Here is a 17,830-nt window from a genome sequence, read left to right as displayed (position 1 = left end):
CAGAGGTTATTATCATCATTCTTGTCCAGCTCGATTGCACGTCTTTGCATTTAATTGCATTATCATCACGTGCCTTGTCTCGTGGGCCTTGTCGGCCGTTTTCAATCGCTCACTTCTTTTCCGGAAATACGGCGATCCGTTAGAGATATCGCTGTACCAGTGATGTTTTTGGGTTTTGCAGGGTCCCGTCTATCCGTCCAGCTTAGTTCTGTGAGCTCGAAATTTAGGTTCAATATCCGTTTAAAGTAGGGTTGTGCGAATATTAGAAATTTCGAATAGTAGTTCCGAATAATACACTATTTGATATTCGCTTCGAAAAGAACTGCACTATTAGCGTTTTTCGAAGTATTGATTACGGCGGGTTAGCCCCGTTGAGTGCGCTTCTTACCAAGCACCGATGCGCTGTGGAGAAGCAACCCCGCGAAAGTGAGCTTCGCTGGTGTTGCTTCTCCGCATTACATTGGTGCTCGCGAAGAAGCGCACTTAACGGGATAACCCACCGCGATAAACAATATCGTTATTGCGTGCGCAAGAAAAGCATACATTCAAAGCGGGATGGTGCACCCTTGCCGACTGTATTTGAAAATAAATGGAAACTTTGTGAATGTGTATATTTATATTGTAGTAAAAGTTTCAAACTTAAACTTTTGTGGAAGAGTATACTATGTTAGGCTGAGATGCTTTTACAACATGTGTTCATCATGCGCGACTCATTCTTTTTTAACTTGAGTTTAAAGAAAGAATATTTTATAGAGCAAGATTTGTAAATTCACTCAATTGGTATAGTTGGCCATCTCTATAGGATTCAGTCTATGTCAAATCCGTCGTTTACTTGCCATCCCAAGACACGAGACCTTCTGAGATCACAGTTCATAAATATAGATAGATTAAGCTTGGCTTATGAATGAAAAAGTGGAATAACCTTTACAGGTTTAGCTGGGTTTTTGTCTAAGCATTATGCAATGGTAGTGAAAGGAGTGGAAAAACTATTCGATATTCCAAACGAAAATATTCGGCCAAAACCACTATTCGCTTCGAATTCGCTTCGGACTCAAAATTAACTATTCGTACAAGACTACTTTAAAGTAGTAAGTAAGATTATAAACCTCAAGAGATAATAAACATAAATATCAAAAAATGAAACAGAGGACGGAGCGACGTTGACGCCCTAGGATGGCATTAAATATGCAGTGTGTCTGCTCTGCCCAAAACCAATTGGGGTTACGACGAGGCTGAAAATACCTTCGGACCTAAAAAGACAGTCTACGTTGTGCGACTCAGCAAGTCGTAAGCACGTGAAACATCCTATCCAGTGTCACAGCTCGGTGACTGGCTCTCCCAGTTTCTTTGGGAGAAAGTAGACACACCAGATGTTTATAGGGTGTATACCCGTACGCTCTGCCTCTACATTTCCGCAGAGCCAGTGGAAGACCAATCGCTATATAGGTGCGGTAAGAGCTTTGTGAAGGACGAGGCCGAAAATAAGCTTAGTACACCTTAAAATGAAGCCCAGCTGCAACGCGACACGAGCCACGACGTGATCATGCGTTTCACGCTCCGAATATGCCTAAACCTACAAATATTGAAACCGTAAAACTATGTATCAGCCTAAAAATGAAGTCTGTAACGTGACACTGAGCGTGAACTTTCGCGTGTTCATAAAATATCCTTCGTAGCCTTTGCTTTTAGGTCTAAAGATATTTTCGGCTTCATCATTCGTCAAAGATCGCAGCGATTGGCCCGCCCAAATGTTGCGCGCGAAAACGTCGAAGCGCAGTAATTTATTTTTAAGATGCACCTATATAAGCACTGGCAACTTAAAAGACACGCGGGGCCTGGTGAGTTCTAAACATCTAATAAATATGCGCTCCTCATCTTCTCAGCGGTATGCGCATGTTGCACTCGGCCAGGGGGCGCGAGTGCATCCCAGTGCATCCACCAGACGCGACAATGTAATGTTACTTCGGCGTCTGCAAAGACCCGACCATCAATTGATGGTCGGGTCTTTGCAGACGCCGAAGGAACATCGAAGTAAAATCGAACGCTACAACGCCGCCTTAAAGCGGCGTTGTAGCGTTCGATTATACACGAGCCACGTTCGAATGCTAGCGTCCGTCAGCGTCTGTTCATACGGGTAAAATTTAAAACAAAAATGAACAAAAGCTATGTTTAGCTGCGATCTATTAGCGTTTTCGAAACAGCAGGAATACATTTCTTTCGACTGTTTTGTTCGTGTTTTCTTTCATAGCGCCTTTCAGCAACGAGGGAAACGACCTAAAAGTATTTCATTTTACTCGCGAGGGGCGCTGCTCAAAACTATGTGCATTTTCTCAGTGACACTTAAAGGGGCGGTGCAAAGACATTCAATTGGAATGTTTTTCACTTTACACGAGCTTACTGACACTAGTAGGGCTCGAGGTTACTCGCACCCAACGCCACTAGCCAAGAAACTTCTTTGTTGCGGTGTAGTTTCAAGGACAAAAGCGATCATTTTTATTCAATCCCTCCTTTTCAAAATTTGAGGACGTAACCTGGGGATCGCTGTACACCCCAATGACGATATTTTAATGCGCTTCATAGATTGGACCCGAGCATTGCGTGGGCGCTCGATTTGGGCTCGTGATAATTACTACCTCGAGAAGCATCCGGGTCGTGGCCCGTGTCCAATCGCTGCAACGACGACAATAGCCGAACCATGACGATGTCTGGAACTCAGCTCGCGTCCTGTCCCTTGCCGACCCCAGCTATCATAGCCCGTGGCTATGATTAACATTGGCGGCATATAATCGGCTCCGGATCACGTGGCCGCTTGTTCCGGCTCCGAGTTGAGGGGGTGAACTCTGCTCGTTTTTCTTTAATTTTTTACTGGGTCTTCTATTCCGTGGGGTGAAAAACGAACGCATGTTTCATGGGTCATTAACGTGAGGGATCCGTTCTCAGCGGTATTGGCGCAAAGTACAAAAATTGTTCCATGGCCCCTTTAAGTGATCGACCTCCTGTGTGCAGCGGACACGGACAAGCTGGTGAACGTGGCGCAGGGCAAGCCCGCGCTGCAGAACACCACGTACGAGCACTACGACGCCCAGCTGGCCGTGGACGGCAACGAGGAGAGCTCGTTCTCGGCGGGCTCGTGCGTCTCCACCGAGTTCATCAAGGACCCCTGGTGGCAGGTGAACCTGCAGAAGGAGCACCTCATCTACGCGGTAGAGATCCACAACATGGTCGAGAACGTGGTGAGGGCCGCTCTCTCTCTCTCTCTCTCTCTCCTCGTGCAGGCACTCACACCGCTCCGTACAAAAGTCCCGGAGTTTCTCCGCAGACATGATGACAGATTTATCCGCAGTCACGCATCAATCATTTTCGAACCATGTTTGCTTCATACGCCGTGTTAACATGTCGGCAAGTAGTTTTTGCATGCCCAGTATGACAGGACCGGCATACAAGGAAGACCTCAGGCAGTGTGTGGAGACCGTCCTTCCTTACGATGAATTAGCAGTCCGACCGCGGTTTTAGATATCGAACGTTTTTGATGTGACGGCCGAGGATCCCTTTCGTCAGTCTCCGTGCACCCAAAAAAGAAGTATGTGAGTTTGTTATACATGATGGGGAAAACAGCTTAAAAAACTCGGGCTACGAACAAGAACAAACACGACAGGACAATGAAGCATATTCCTGTCGTGTTTGTTCCACTTCGTTGTTCGCGTTTTCTGAGCTATTTTCCCCGTCATGTATAACGTCAGCAAACTGGCCCAGTTCACCACCTTATGTGAGCTCGCTTCCCCGCAGAACACGTAGGGGGCCATTCACGGCCAGGGGCGGACGCAGGTATTTCTTGAGAGGGGGGGGGAGGGGGGGGGGGGGGGGGGAGGGGGGGGGGCTGGGAGGGGGGGGGGGGGCGGGGAGGGAGGGTCAGGTGTTGGTCACCGTATTATATGTTTAGGACCCCCCTTTTTTTTTCCCGTTTCCATGCCTTAAATTTTTACACATGCAGAATTCAAGCAGGGGGTCAGAACATCCGGACCCCCCCCCCCCCCCCCCCCCCCCCCCCCCCCCCCCCCCCTCTGAATCCGCCCCTGTTCACGGCTAACGACAGAAGGATCTCAGCGAATGCTTTCTGAGCCAAAAGGGACGAAAGCTCCTGGTTCAGAAGTAACACCGGGCACGGCCTGTTATGTTTGCTCTTCGCTTTCGTGCCACAATCTGATTGGCCGTAGAGAGATAATACAAAGCCCGCGGAACTCCTCACGCCTTGCGTTTCTCAAACTGTCAGTGAGTATGGGCGCATACAAAGTGAAAACGGGGGCAGGAGCTTCAGGTGTCCCGCCTCCGAGCACGAGCGTCGTATACCAACCCTATCTTCGACGATGTTCTGGCGCCTCGTGCACCTCGCGCGCGCGGAGCCAAATCAGAGCGGAAGGCATAGAGCGCGTGCTGGAGCGCGTCTTGCAGCGCGTCCAGCTTGTCTTACATCATCTGAAAACGAGTGTCAGGCTAGCACGCGGCGAAGCTCGGACGGACGCGTCTGCCACGATTCTCTTTGAGCTTCCGTATGTTTGCTACTCGGGGCGGGGTGGGGATTCAATAACTATATGACGTCATGACCAGGCCTTGTCTTTTGGGTGGTCTTGGAGGAATGCTGAACGCGTGTTCTTAAATTATTTAACGACAAAAGCCAGACCTGATTTGCACCTTTTAGTGGTAGTATTTCTTTTTTCTTTTTCAACCTTGAAGTGACAATTTAAAGAGTTTATTGACCACGAGGTGTCAATAAAGCCTTTCTGAAATTTAGTGCTTCGGCCCAATGTCGCGGCGTGTGCTTGCATAGTTTGACAGCGCAAACATATATAGATCACGTCGCAATGCTCCTCGCGAGCCAGAAAAAGGAGTGAAGTACTGGAGATTGCCTGGGGGGAGTGTCACGTCTGTTTGCTAGGCCAATCATAAAAAAAGGGCTCATTCCAATATTGGCGGTTATTGCGTCACCGGCAACGTTTCTTCCTGCCCTTGAAAGTCTCGCTAGCACGAAAGAGAAACGCTGACGCGTGAAAGCAATGTTGAACTTATTGAATATAAATATATAACCCCACCTCCATAGCTTTTATTTATTTGTTTTTTTTTTTTTGCGTGGGATGATTTGTCAATAGTTAGGAACTTAGGAAGTGCCAAGTTGTTTAAATCGCCGTCATCTTCAAGGCACATGGAGAAATATAAACTTATAAAAAGACACGTTTCTTAGGACCTTGAGGTCCTTCGGTTGCTCGACGATTCTTGTTCATGGGAGGTGCCGATTTTTTATCTTCCTTGTTTGTGGCCCCATTTGCAGTTTTGGAAATGTTCTGCTGATTACGCGTCCGAATTTGAGATAGGATTTCTTTTCATTTTTCATGAGAATTGTCCGCAATGTCCTTTTCGCCAATTTTTTTTTTATTATTTCATTATTTTAGTTTGGCAGCTTATTAGTTATGGATGAAGAAAGAATAAACAATTAAAACAGGGACAACACAACTACATCTTTCAACTAGCAACAGACGAGTAAACTTTCAACAGCGAGCAGCCAACTATACCCAGTAGGAGTAGGGGAGAGAAGGGGAGAGAAGGAAAGATAAAACACGCGAAGTGCAAGTCAGGGTGGTAGGGTTATCTCGGATTTTAAAAATTCAACCTCAGTTTTCGTCAGCAGGAGGGAAGGGTTTGACACGTTGCTTTTTGCTGTGGTCATGGCGAATGATTCTATGATTTCCCTGCCGAATCTGCTGTCATGCCCCCCAAGGATTGTTGTGCCACCCTGACTTGCACTTCGCGTGTTTTATCTTTCCTTCTCTCCCCTTCTCTCCCCTACTCCTACTGGGTATAGTTGGCTGCTCGCTGTTGAAAGTTTACTCGTCTGTTGCTAGTTGAAAGATGTAGTTGTGTTGTCCCTGTTTTAATTGTTTATTCTTTCTTCATCCATGACTTAAACCAACACGCTCTTCTACTAAGCATATTATACTTCGTTTCAGTTGAGGTCCGAGCGCGGCCAATGTTATGAGCAGAAGGGCCAATCAAACAGCGCAAAAAGCGCAACGTCATGGCGTGCTCTCTGCTCTTGATAGGACTAGCCGGCGGAGGAGCACGCACAGAGAGACGGCGAATACCGCCTGGTCCTATCAACTGCAGAGTGCACGCCATGGCGTTGTGCCTCTTTCGCTGTTTAATTGGCCCTTCGGCTCATAACATCGGCAGCGCTCGGACCGAAGCTGAAACGAAGTATAGTTATGGCCTATCGTAAAAGTTATATTTTTGTGGAAGAGCGTGACTCAATCGACTATTTTCATTTCGTGCTTTTTTTTACCTATTTTAACGGCTTCGTATTGTGACGGCCATGCGCTCTGTATGTTGGGTTCAGCCGAGAAAGCTAGCCTGGTGTGTCTCTGCTCAAAGTCGCAATGGTCAGTGAGAGAATCAAAACCGCGTGGCGTCTCTTTCCGATACCCGACCTCCGGGCATCGGCAAGCATAGCTGCGTAAGCATGCTGTGTCCCATTGGCGGCTTCCAGGAACTGCCTAGCCCCACCCCAGCGACGTGGCCTCCCGGTTCCTACGGGCTGCCCATGCCAGTGTCCGGCTGCCCCTCATCCGTGGGCTTCACTTGGGCCACGGGCTGCAGGTTCCACGACATTGCGTACGACGTCGTGGAGGACGACAAGATCCGCCATTGGAGCGACGGCATGAAGCTCAAAGGTGACCTCGAGTTCCGCAGCACCAGATCTTTTGAACCGCTCGCAAGTCGATGAAAATTGGCCGCTAGCACAGATTATGTTCTGTGTATTCTTTCGATTGGAACACTTGGCGGTTCAAGCGCTTAATGTGCGACGTGTAACATAACGCACGTTTATGGAACAGAACAAAACAAAAACAAAAAAACACTTTTTGAGTTGCGAATTTTTTTAAATGGTGCAATATGTAACATGCTTAGCCGAGACAGGTAAGGGAGCATCATGCTTAGCGACTCTTTTGTCGCCTCATAACCTGGGCCCGTTTACTCGAAGCGCTAACCGCGGCTAAAGTTAGCCGCAGTACCTAGGAGAGGGATTTTGAGATCACTTGACTGGCTCGGTAGGGATGCGGCCGGGGAAACATGGCGGTGCCCCAGTGAGCGAGCTCCGCTCGAATCGGAACTAATATGTCGTTGTAGCTGCAATATCGGGCGCGTTAGCCAGCAACAAATGGTGCAGGAGGCTTTCGCTTTGCTTTACCTCACTTAAACCGCAAAGCATGGGCAATGACATCGTCGCATTTTTTAGATAGTGTTTCGATTCTGGGCATTCCTAAGCCTAAATGAACGCGATAATTGTCGGCATGGCAACGTCTTTAGAGAGCGGATTGTTGATAGCACACAAAAGCAGACAGCGTCTGCTTTTGTCTACTGGCGCGAGATACTGCTCGCCTTCCTCACTGGGTGGGCTTGATTAAAGACTCCGTCACACCGCTACCACATAATACAAAAGACAGTCTGCTGCCACTGTCTAGGGCGCGTTTGTTTCTTGTACGACAGTCCTGTGACATTGGTCGTGCAAAAACTGTCTGCAGCCATGTTCGAATCATGTATGAAGCAAACATGCGTCGAACGTACAGGTTTGTTCGCAGGTTATCTCGTCATGTCTGTATAGCGAACACCGATCGCCTAAATATGGCGGTAACTCACTCTGGGGGTTCTAAGCATCCTAGAAGTCTCTAGTCACAACGATACCTGATCAATTTCCCTATTAAAAAATCAATAAAAGATCGCAGCACACCGAGGTCATCTCCGGCGATGGGAGGAGCATGTTCCGAGACCAGGACCACCAACAGCCAATAGCGAGCGGAAGATCCTCGCGCCTCCGATTGGTGGCGCCAGGATATCTCGAATGCGCACGGCTCGATGCCCATACAGCCCGGACTACAATGCAACGCAGCGAGCGCGCGCCCAAAGAGCTGAGGACCGGACACATCACTCTCGCGAAAAAAAAAAAAAAACATAGTGCGTTGTTTTTAAGACGATTATCGCAATAATATATTCCCTCTCCGTGAAAAAAAAAAAAAAACATTTTTCGATTTTTTTTATTTGTTTTTGTCATCTACAAAAGCATACACATTTTGTAATCACACCGTTTGCACTCTGAACGAAATGTCGCGTTTCATTGGTGACATGTCGTCCTGTGTGCCGGAACGAGGCATGTAGCGAGGATTCTGTTTCGGGGAGGACGAGGGGGGGGGGGGGGGGGGGGTACACGCCCGTGACAAAATGCTTTATGAGGTGGAGAGGATAGAAAAGACCCCAACAAAATACAAGTTTCTTAGTTTATCTTTTTTTTTTTTTGGGAGAGGGGGGGGGGGGGGGGGCGCCCGGGCCCCATGCCGTCCCTTGGGTGCGTGCCTGGTACAAAACAATACTCCTTTCATCGCCGGGGATGACCTCGGCGTGTTCGATCTTTGATAGTTGTTTGTTGCGAATGGCGGCTGTGCCCTCCTCCGCAGGCGGCCTTCAGGAGGACGGCGGCGTGGAGCAATGTTTCTGCGTGAAGAAGGACGACGCCCCGCCGAGCAACGCGACGACCCCGTGGTCCCCGGGCAACTACTGCATCCTGCAGGTCGGGGACACGTGCCCGGACGGCTTTCAGAGCGGCTACATCACCTGGATGGATCAGCAGCCGACGGCCCCGGATGCCCACAACCGGGTGTCCGGCACCGTGCCCCGGGGACGCTACACGGCCCACAACACGACGCTGTACTTTTGCTGCCGCAACGACGGCAGCCCCGACGTCGCAATCAGGCTGCCCACGGACCTTCCCTTTTACCTGCTGCAGTACGACGCCGGCACGTGCCAGAAGGTGCAGGGCATGTCCGTGTTCGAGCAGTCCTTTCACTTCATGGAGGACGATGTCGGGGCCCGCTCGCCGCTCGACACCGACGCTCCCGGGGGGATGCCCAAGTTCAAGGAGGGCCACCCCCGGGTCGACTCGACGCTTTTCGACAGGGGACTCGTGCTATACTACTGCTATTACGATGTCGGTAAGTGCCTGCCTTCGGCACTTTCGGGGGAAAAAAAAAAGAGGGATGTTCTCTTTGAAGAAGAGACCTTCGTGTAGTGCGTATTCCAAAACGATGAAGCGTCAATCTGGAGTCTTCTCGCGGGCGTAAAATCCAAGCAGCTTCGCTTGAATCTGTATCCCTTACTATCTGTTATTTATTACCGTTTTTCTTTCTCTCATTTGGTTCTTAAAAATACGCAAAACGAAAAGACAACACATATTTGGTCTTCTCCTTTCGAAACTAATCTGCTTCATAATTGTAAAAAAAAAAAAAAAAAAAACGAACACAAAATTTTGGCCAAAATAAAGTATAGGTAATGAGAAATAGAAAAGTAATATTTTTTTAACCGGCAGCCACTCATATAACTTTCATATAAATCATATAGCTCAACCAAATTCAGATAGATATGCCGGAGATAAAATAACTAAGAAGCCAATTTGCTGTTTAAGCTCAGCGAGGCTCACATTTGAATGTTTCGTTTTCCATTTGTAGTTAAAGCAAGTACAGAGCAAACAGAAGAGCCCAAACAAATTGAACGACTTCGATAAACTTCTTTACTTCCCTCGCAACTCCTCCTGCATTTTTTCCTCACTTATTTCAGTAGGGTTCGTAAAAAAACTCTAAGCAATGACACTACTGCTAATTAGGAAGGGCTCGTGGTTGTCATAAAAGCTTTTCGATGAGCTCCTTTCTAGTGCTGACAAATACGCTATTGCCCGAAGCGCGTGCCACTGGCGATTATTCGAATAACACGGCGGTGCTCATTGCGCCGATCTGTCCAAACGCGCCATAGTATTTCTCCAGAACTCGCCCGTGACACGTGCCGCCCGCGTTCGCGCAGCAATACTGCCTTGTTCTTACGAAGAAAGGGGAAGCGTGCATTGTATCAATCGGCTCTAGGCTGTCAGTCTACAATCATATGTTACGTAATTACAAGAAAAAGAAAAAAAAATGAGTCGGTAATCTATAAAACGAATGTGAAAATCTGCGCGGTAATAGACCTGTTGCAGTACGTGCACTCGCAGAAGGGAATGCCGGGAACGATCATACAGATGGTTGTAGCAGACGATGAAGGAAGCGGAGAAAACGCAGACGGGCGGGCGAGGGCAGGCGCGCGAGCGACGGCAGGCGAGTGACTGCGCACGGCGTTTTGGCATTTTTGAAAAACAACTCGGAGTGGACATGTGAGTGAGAGCCGTCCGACTACGTGCAGGCGCAGTCTAAAAGTCAGTGACCTCGAGCTCCAAAGAGATAGCGCACTCGGTGAGTTCTTATCTTTCTCGGCATCTCTTTGGCACTGAATCGTATCTCTCTCGAGGTCCCGTGTCTGGTCGAGCGTGCGAACCCATGGTGAACACTGCGCGCAGATTTGGAGCGCGCCAAAAGTGCCCCCTTTCTGGAGCGCGCTTCTTCCGCTGGCAGATCCGGCTCAAGTTGGTACTCTTCCGCTCGTAGATTTGTGGCAGCTTCCGTCCCGTTGAGCGCTTCCGACCCCACTGATGTTGACTCATGAAAATCGGGGGAGCTTGGTGGAAGCCGACAGAAGCGCCCTTCGTCGGTTCCTTTCACTCGGCGTTATGCATGCGCGGCGCGATCGCCAGACCTAGCCGAACCGTCTGGTGGCAATCAGTTCATCGAATGACGTTTCATCGACAGATCGTTTCATCGACAGATCGTTTCATCGACAGATCGTTTCATCGACAAGTCGTTTCGTCGATAGCTCAGATTAGCCTTTTTCTGTAATAAGCTACGTGAAGCTGCCGCCGCGAAGCTGTGTGTGCGGGTCGGTCGGGTGGGTTAACATTTTTGTAGTGAGCCGCCGCAGACTGTCGCCGCGAAGCGGCGTGAACGCAGGCGGGAGGGGGGTTAACGCGCACCCCAGTGATACACGCGTGACGAAATGTCCCTACAGCGTGCAGTTCGTGTAATGAGTGTCGATGAAATGTTCGTGTCGACGAAACGTGTGTCCATGAAAAATTGTCCTCGAAACGTAATTACACGAAACGAGTTTCGACGAAACGATAAGGACTCGAACGGTCGGCGTCGAGTAGGATCCGTTCGGTCGCATTGCTTGTTTACACGGCGTTTAGAGTCACAGCTCGAACTCTCGTACCTCGCATCGACCAGGGGTGCGGAGGCGGGACTGGAGCGTGGCAAATCGTAATCGCTGACATTGATCCTGAGCTGAAAAACGTGAAAAGGAACGGCAGAAAATCCGAAGAAGGAAGCAGACGCAAGGTTAGGTGTGCTCATTTTATTGCAGCTAAATGTCGTCGATTGCTGTTGTGGGTGTATCTCAAAACGTCCCATTCGCATTTGAACCTTGCACATTTCAACCCATTCTCATTTGGTCCTTCTCGTTCGAACCTTCTCATAAGATCCGAATCGTGTTTTTCGCAACTGGACCCATTCACATTTCACCCGTTCGCGCTACGACCGAATGGCACTAGTTCGGCATGCTTCTAACGTCGTTATGCCTTCGCGGCTTTGTTGATGAGCCTTACCTTGCTTGGGCCCCCAACATACCATCAGATGTATGTTATGTGTAGAGGTACGCACTGAGAATCGTACATTGACGCCTGCTTCCCTTCCTCTAAGCAAACGAGAAAAAAAAGCGATGAACATTTAGTTTGGAAACTTTGTTTGAACAGAAATAGCATACATAATAGCAGTGGTTCTCAACCTTTAATGTTTCGCGGACGCCTTGTAGAAAGGTGGAGATGATGGAGGAATAGGAAGGTATAGGTTATCATGATAATGATTTAATAAATGGATATAACTAATTTCTAGTGTAAAGTCGACTTATCTTATTGACATACACACGAGAGTACTCTCCCGAAAATTGGAACGTTTCTTCTCAACGTGAAAAAAGACAACTAATATTGCCGTGCCTGACTGATGAGACAGGGCTTCGCGGACCCCTAGGATGTCTTCGCAGACCCCCTTTTGAGAACCACTGCATTATAGAAGTGGTTGCATTGTCCCAAGTTGAGAGACCTCAAACAACGTGACATTTCGGAATATGATCTGGCTGCGATAAATAGTTGGTCTGTTTTATTGTCAGCTAGTAGCTTTTCAGGACGACCTCGACGCACTGCTAAAATCCTTAGCAGAGAGAGTATGCCTGTAGTGTGGCACACACACACACACACACACACACACACACACACACACACACACACACACACACACACACACATACACACACACACACAAATACACACAAATCATATCAATGTATTAATATTACCCTGAAAAACGATTTTGTATAGAAAGAGTCAAGCGCGACGGGTCAAAGTGAGATATTTTTGAGAATGGCTGTTTTGAAAAGGGCCAGGTGAAAAGGGCGAAACGAGAACGGGCCCAAATGAGGAGGGTTGGAATGCGAAAGACGAAACGGGAAAGGACCATATGCGACAGGTCCAAGAGAGAAGATCTTTTTGAGAATGGTTGTTTTGAGAAGGGCCAAGTGAGAAGGTCGAAACGAGAACGGGCTCAAATGATAACCACCCGCCGTTCTTGTTGTTGTTTTAAATGAAGCACTGTTTATTAATGTTTTACCACCAATCTAAGTTCCACCCGGTGCGGCCGAAAGGTATGAAATGGCGAACGCAAACCTCTTCCTCTCTATTTGTGACGTGGTCTGCGGGAATGCGCCAGACCTGTGTCGCGTGTTGCTTCCGCATCTGGACAGCTACAAATGTGGTAGATCGTCGGAGAGCTCAATCGGCTCGCTAAGTTTGAGCTCGGGCAACTCCGAGCAGCGGCCATTTTGAACAACAGACAGTCTCCGGCCGGTGGCACCAAAAATGCAAGTCCATTTTCCGCTCGTCGATTTGGAGCGTGTCCCACGGAGCAGACTCCCGCCTCTCTCGCGGATTCTGGAAACCGCTCCGTATTCACCAGTCTCATCGTCGATAGCTATAACCCTCGTTATACTGGGTGTGCGCGCCAAATCCGGCCGCCACGACAGGGGGAGAGAAATATTTCCGGTTCTCTTCTGTTTACCATGGTGTTTGGATGGGTGCGCGACGACTATTGGTTCACTAGCAAGCAATTTCGTGAGAGCTGCACTCTAGAAATTCCCCATCGTTGTGCTTTTAAGCTGTCGTTGCGTACCGGCATGAACAAAATGTCACAGGTGAAGTTATTCCGATCATCTCGAGGGGAGGGACGCCAACGACGCCGCCGACCTTGGGTGATCGCTGTTGCGACTGCAGGAGGGGTCGGTCTCAGGTGCGGAACCAGGAGTCAAGACATCTTGTAAACCCTGAGATGGGGAACGATAAAAAAACGGACGAACACAACAAAATTTGTCGCTCGCTGACCGCATAGCCCCGATGAAATAGACCTGGTGTGGGATTACTGAAGTAGAACTTTTATGTACAGTGAATATACAGGTAGCTGGTCGACAGCCCAATCGGCGACTTCGAGCCCCCTTAACCCCTAATATATAGCTCTCCGAAGGCGAGAAGGCCCTCTGGAAGACAGCAGCCTTCTCCAGGGTCCGAATGTCCACGTGGTGTTCGAGGTTTCGGGGGCGGCTGGTGCAATTGTCCTTTGTTCTTTCAGCGAGGTGCAGATGATGCAACCCCTAGCCGCTCTGGCCATGCTCCGGCGCTCGACGCTCTTGCCGCTGGAACTGAAACGCACACACACATATGCACACGCACGCACACACGCGCGCTCCGGTACTTTTCTTTGCGAGGGCTGGCAGTCCGAGATCGTCTGGTGGCTTCCAGAAGACGTTCCTTTTGTGTTTAGAGCCCTAAGCGAAGGTGGCAGAGGCCACCACCACCCGCCTGATGTCTCAAGGGTGCTGCACCCCGTGTAGAGTATGGTGTTCTCGAGCGGTCTCTCCTTCAGCGCTCCCAGAAACACAACATAGCAGGACGACGGCGTTGGCAGACGGTAGATATGCTCCGAGATCCGACGCATCTCGGAGGTCATGGACGGTGCATGGCCTCCGAGATTCGACGCGCGCGCAGGCTTCTCCGGCCGTACCATTCGACTCGCTCCCCAGCAGTACGAGCGTCATTGCGCTAACTCCGTCGTTCGCCGCGACGTGGCGACGCCCTCCTAGTCATCATAGATTTCTTGTATATAGCTACCTACGGTAGCACAGTTTCACATTCAGCCTCGGCGGGTGGCCGTAGCGCTGGTTTTCTTGCACTGCCCTGGATTTTTTGCGCGTCACGTGACTGAATTCAGCGAATAGCGGCACCGCGCATGAAAAACAGCAAACGAGGTGAAGGAGGCGGAAGCAAAAGAACATACGCCGGGGCGCGTGCAACGTCGGCGGAGTGACTGTAGCACTGGATTTCCTGCACGGCGCTGGATCCTTTGCACCTCACGTGATCGATCTCGGAGAATAGCAGCGTGGCGGCGCGGGGAAATCAAATGTGCAAATCTGCTCCCCCTTTCGTCACTAAAGTTCCTTGATATCCTCCCCCTTCGAGGGAGCATATCGAGGAACTCTAATGGCGAGCTCCACTAGTCGTTTTTGAGCACGCCGGGATTGAATTTTCTGGAGCGCGCCTATTTACTGGGCGATCGGGATCGAAACGGACGTGTTCCACTCGTCGCTTTGTGTCAACTGCGACTTCAGATCTCGATTCGGATCCGAGAAAAGTCGCTCCAGATTTCGGCGGATTCGACAGAAAGCCAGCCTGGCCACCCCTCGGCGTGCACACATGACTTTTTTTCTCGCCGGACATCTGGCCTCGAAAGAATTCGTAATGGCCGCTCGCGAAGTGCCGCCCGCTTTACTGCTGCTGCTGCTTGATGACAACTCGTCGTCAAGTTGCTCGAGCAGCTCCTCCAGCTGCTCGAGCAGTAAGACAGAATACTCCATCGGAATATCGTTCACGGGTATGCCGATGGAGTGAGCAACACTGGGCAAGTGAGCAACACTGAAGCACATTGCTCATCGACACGTATTTTTCACATCATGACTAACTTTGTTCGTGTGTTGAACAAGGGTTGTTGGCGCCGCGATTGTGAAAACATGTGCTTCGAGATGCGGTACCGCAGGAAGGAGGTTCCCGGGAAGATGAATGACGGGAAGGCATTCGCGGAATTTAGAGGAGCGATTATGTTCCACTGGGGATCAGGAGTCGGAGCGCTTCCGTTCGGATCGCGTGCTCCATCTAGGATCGGAGCTGGGCGTCGATTAAAAAAATTAACCCGATTAATCGCCACCCTTTAATCGATTAATTTATCAATTAATCGGTTTAGTTTATTTCCATGTAAGCATAATGTGGTTCTTTTTTAATAAGTCAATGTCTTAATGTCTTATTAATGTCTTATTAGTTTTAATGTCTAATTTCTGCTGAATGTGTAATAAACGGCTTACAAAGCAATACCTCCTACTTATATAACAATAGCAACAATTTATAAGTAGACGTTTCGTCTCCTATGCGGGAGACACCATCAGTGCAGCCTAAAAACAACCCGACTAGCTACCAGTACCCAACCATTTGCTTTGTCCTTCTCTTCATCCGCGTAGCGCTGGTTCCGACGACTTCTTCGTCCATGGCATACGGGAGACACCCCGCCGGCAGCCCAAGTACGACCTAACCCGGCTGTCCTCCGCAGCACTGATGTTGCTAGGTGTTACGTCATGCCGTCGCTCTCTATAGCCAGCCAATCCTGTGCGGCTGACGTTGCTATGCCTCCTATCGCCTAGCCTCTCGTCGAAATAAGCGGCCGGGGTGCGGGTGCGCTCTTTGGACGCCCTCGCAAGCTCCTGCCGCCGGCTTTGGAGACCCGTGGACGTACGCAGGCTGCGGTTCCGTTCTTCGGCCTACCACACCGTTCTTGACGCGCAGTCGTCTTAGCATGTCACCGGGCCGTAAGCGCACGGTGAAGACGCCCCCGTATGCACAACATGTATGCACAACAACTAAATGGCTCTGTCGTATTCCGCGCATCTAGCGTACGTCCTTCATGCACACGCTAAGTGACCTGATCTGCTTGTGAACTTCGTGAACATTCACGAAGCTTACTGCTTCGGGAACGTTCACCCCGAGAAAATTGCTCCGAGGCTGCATTCACCATGCTTTGTTATACATATATAACCGCTGCGCGAAAGGATGACGCATTTCTTCGAGAATCAGCGTGGCGGCAGGAGCGATTTCGTTCTTTCATCCAGCATACCGGATTTATCATCTACGTGGTTGGGGACGAGGGTAAGCGAAAAAGGCCTAGTAACGCCAGTAACGCATGAGCCTGGAGAAGAGGAGTACCAAACGCAAGATAAAGCGAACACAGAAAGCGTCACAACACGAGTTCGCCTTGTGGCTTCAATTTTTAATGTTCAGTGCTTCATTAATTATCGGAAATTGTGCTGCCTCGTCGCAAAGTATGGCATCGAGGAACATAGAGGTCGCTAGGTATTCTGGTCGTTATCTGAAGAGGTAGATCATAATTGCCTGAGAGTCGGTTTTCCAACGGAAAAGACTTCGGAGCCCCTATTTTGCTCTATTTCTGGATAACTAGAGGACGAGGGAAGGAGACTGTGCTCCTCTAGGAACATTACCAAAAGGCAAACAAATGCCCACGAACTCTGTCTGGGGCGCAGGGAGGATTCTAGATCAAATTAGGGAGGTAATTGCGTCCCCCAGAAATTAGTTTTAGGATAGCCCGGTCTGTCTCTTGCCTTTATATAGTGGAAATGAGAAGATGGGGGGAAGGACATAGAAAAAAAAAAAAAAAAGATCGTAGCTATCGATCGATTACTGGCGTCTCTCCTCATCTAAAACTGGCATAAGAAGGAAGATATAGAAGAAATAAGCCTCTAGGTCTTAGAGGAATAAAAATAGACAAAACAAGTGGTGTTTAGACTAGATAGCTATTGGCAAGAAATGGACACAAGCCGCTGCCTTAGAATTCAGGCGGCGACTTCTGGTATTCCGCCAGTCCTTTTAATTTAGAGAGTCGAACATTTTCGACAATAACATAAAAGTTATTTACAGCTGCTATCTATTGCCAATTTTTAACTTTTAATTCCTGACATCTAGAACTGTGAACTTCTAGGATAGAGACTCAATCTTCTGAACCGGCTGCGCTCTCTTTTTGTCCCGGATCACGAGCGAGAGAATGTGAGCGTCTTTATCATTCTCTCTGTTGCAGCCACCGATCAGATAGCAATTTCCTGCGTCTGGTCTGTTCTACCTAGCTGCCTTCGAATCCTATTTCTTTACTAAATCAGTCTCGACATCAGCATCTTTCGAGGTGTGGAGCCCTTTACAGTAGACAGCTGAGTACATGTTTGTTTCATCGTCCACTCTTAAAACATACCGTGTCATTTTTTTTATCAAGCTTTGTATATTTTTGTCTACAACATTCATACCATCGAACTGAGTTGAATTAGTGGTGACTGAATAGTTTGATATTAACATTCGTTATATGTGTGAGCTTCGCATTCACTATAGTAGCCTTGCATTTCTTAGAGGACAAGCGTGCTTTCCTTGCCAGCGGCAATTCGCTTTTTCTCGCGTGAGTTAAATCGTGGAGGCGCAAGTGTGCGAATAGCCCCCAACTACTTCCGGTTTGGAACTAGACGGCTGGTTTCGTAGTATTTGTGATATCAATTCCACACGCTATCCTTTGGAAATGGCCACTTCTAGCACTGTCAGACTTAATTCACCGTTATGATAAAAGAATGATGAGTAAAAATTAGGGAATATACGTGAACCGGAAGTGTACCGGGGCTACCCAGTAGATGGCGCCACTGGGTTTGTTGCCTCGGAGTGAGAGTTTGGCCAATGGGCGGAGCT

General features: G+C 48.9%; 1 protein-coding gene across 1 annotated transcript in view; it reads left to right on the top strand.

The window, feature by feature from the left end:
* Positions 1-17,830, top strand: part of LOC120837637 — a gene marked incomplete at its 5' end in the record, with an annotated part of 103,657 nt that overhangs the window by 76,434 nt on the left and 9,393 nt on the right. Inside the window, 3 exons of the mRNA XM_042292042.1 lie at positions 3,007-3,233; positions 6,536-6,719; positions 8,496-9,029. Of these exons, the coding sequence (XP_042147976.1) occupies positions 3,007-3,233; positions 6,536-6,719; positions 8,496-9,029 (945 nt within the window). The remainder of the gene's footprint in view (positions 1-3,006; positions 3,234-6,535; positions 6,720-8,495; positions 9,030-17,830) is intronic.

The sequence above is a fragment of the Ixodes scapularis genome, unplaced genomic scaffold, assembly GCF_016920785.2.
Source record: "Ixodes scapularis isolate PalLabHiFi unplaced genomic scaffold, ASM1692078v2 PGA_scaffold0__279_contigs__length_252992795, whole genome shotgun sequence".
Classification (NCBI taxonomy): domain Eukaryota; kingdom Metazoa; phylum Arthropoda; class Arachnida; order Ixodida; family Ixodidae; genus Ixodes; species Ixodes scapularis.
Note: the sequence above shows the minus strand (reverse complement) of the source record. Positions and strands in the feature narration are given on the sequence as shown.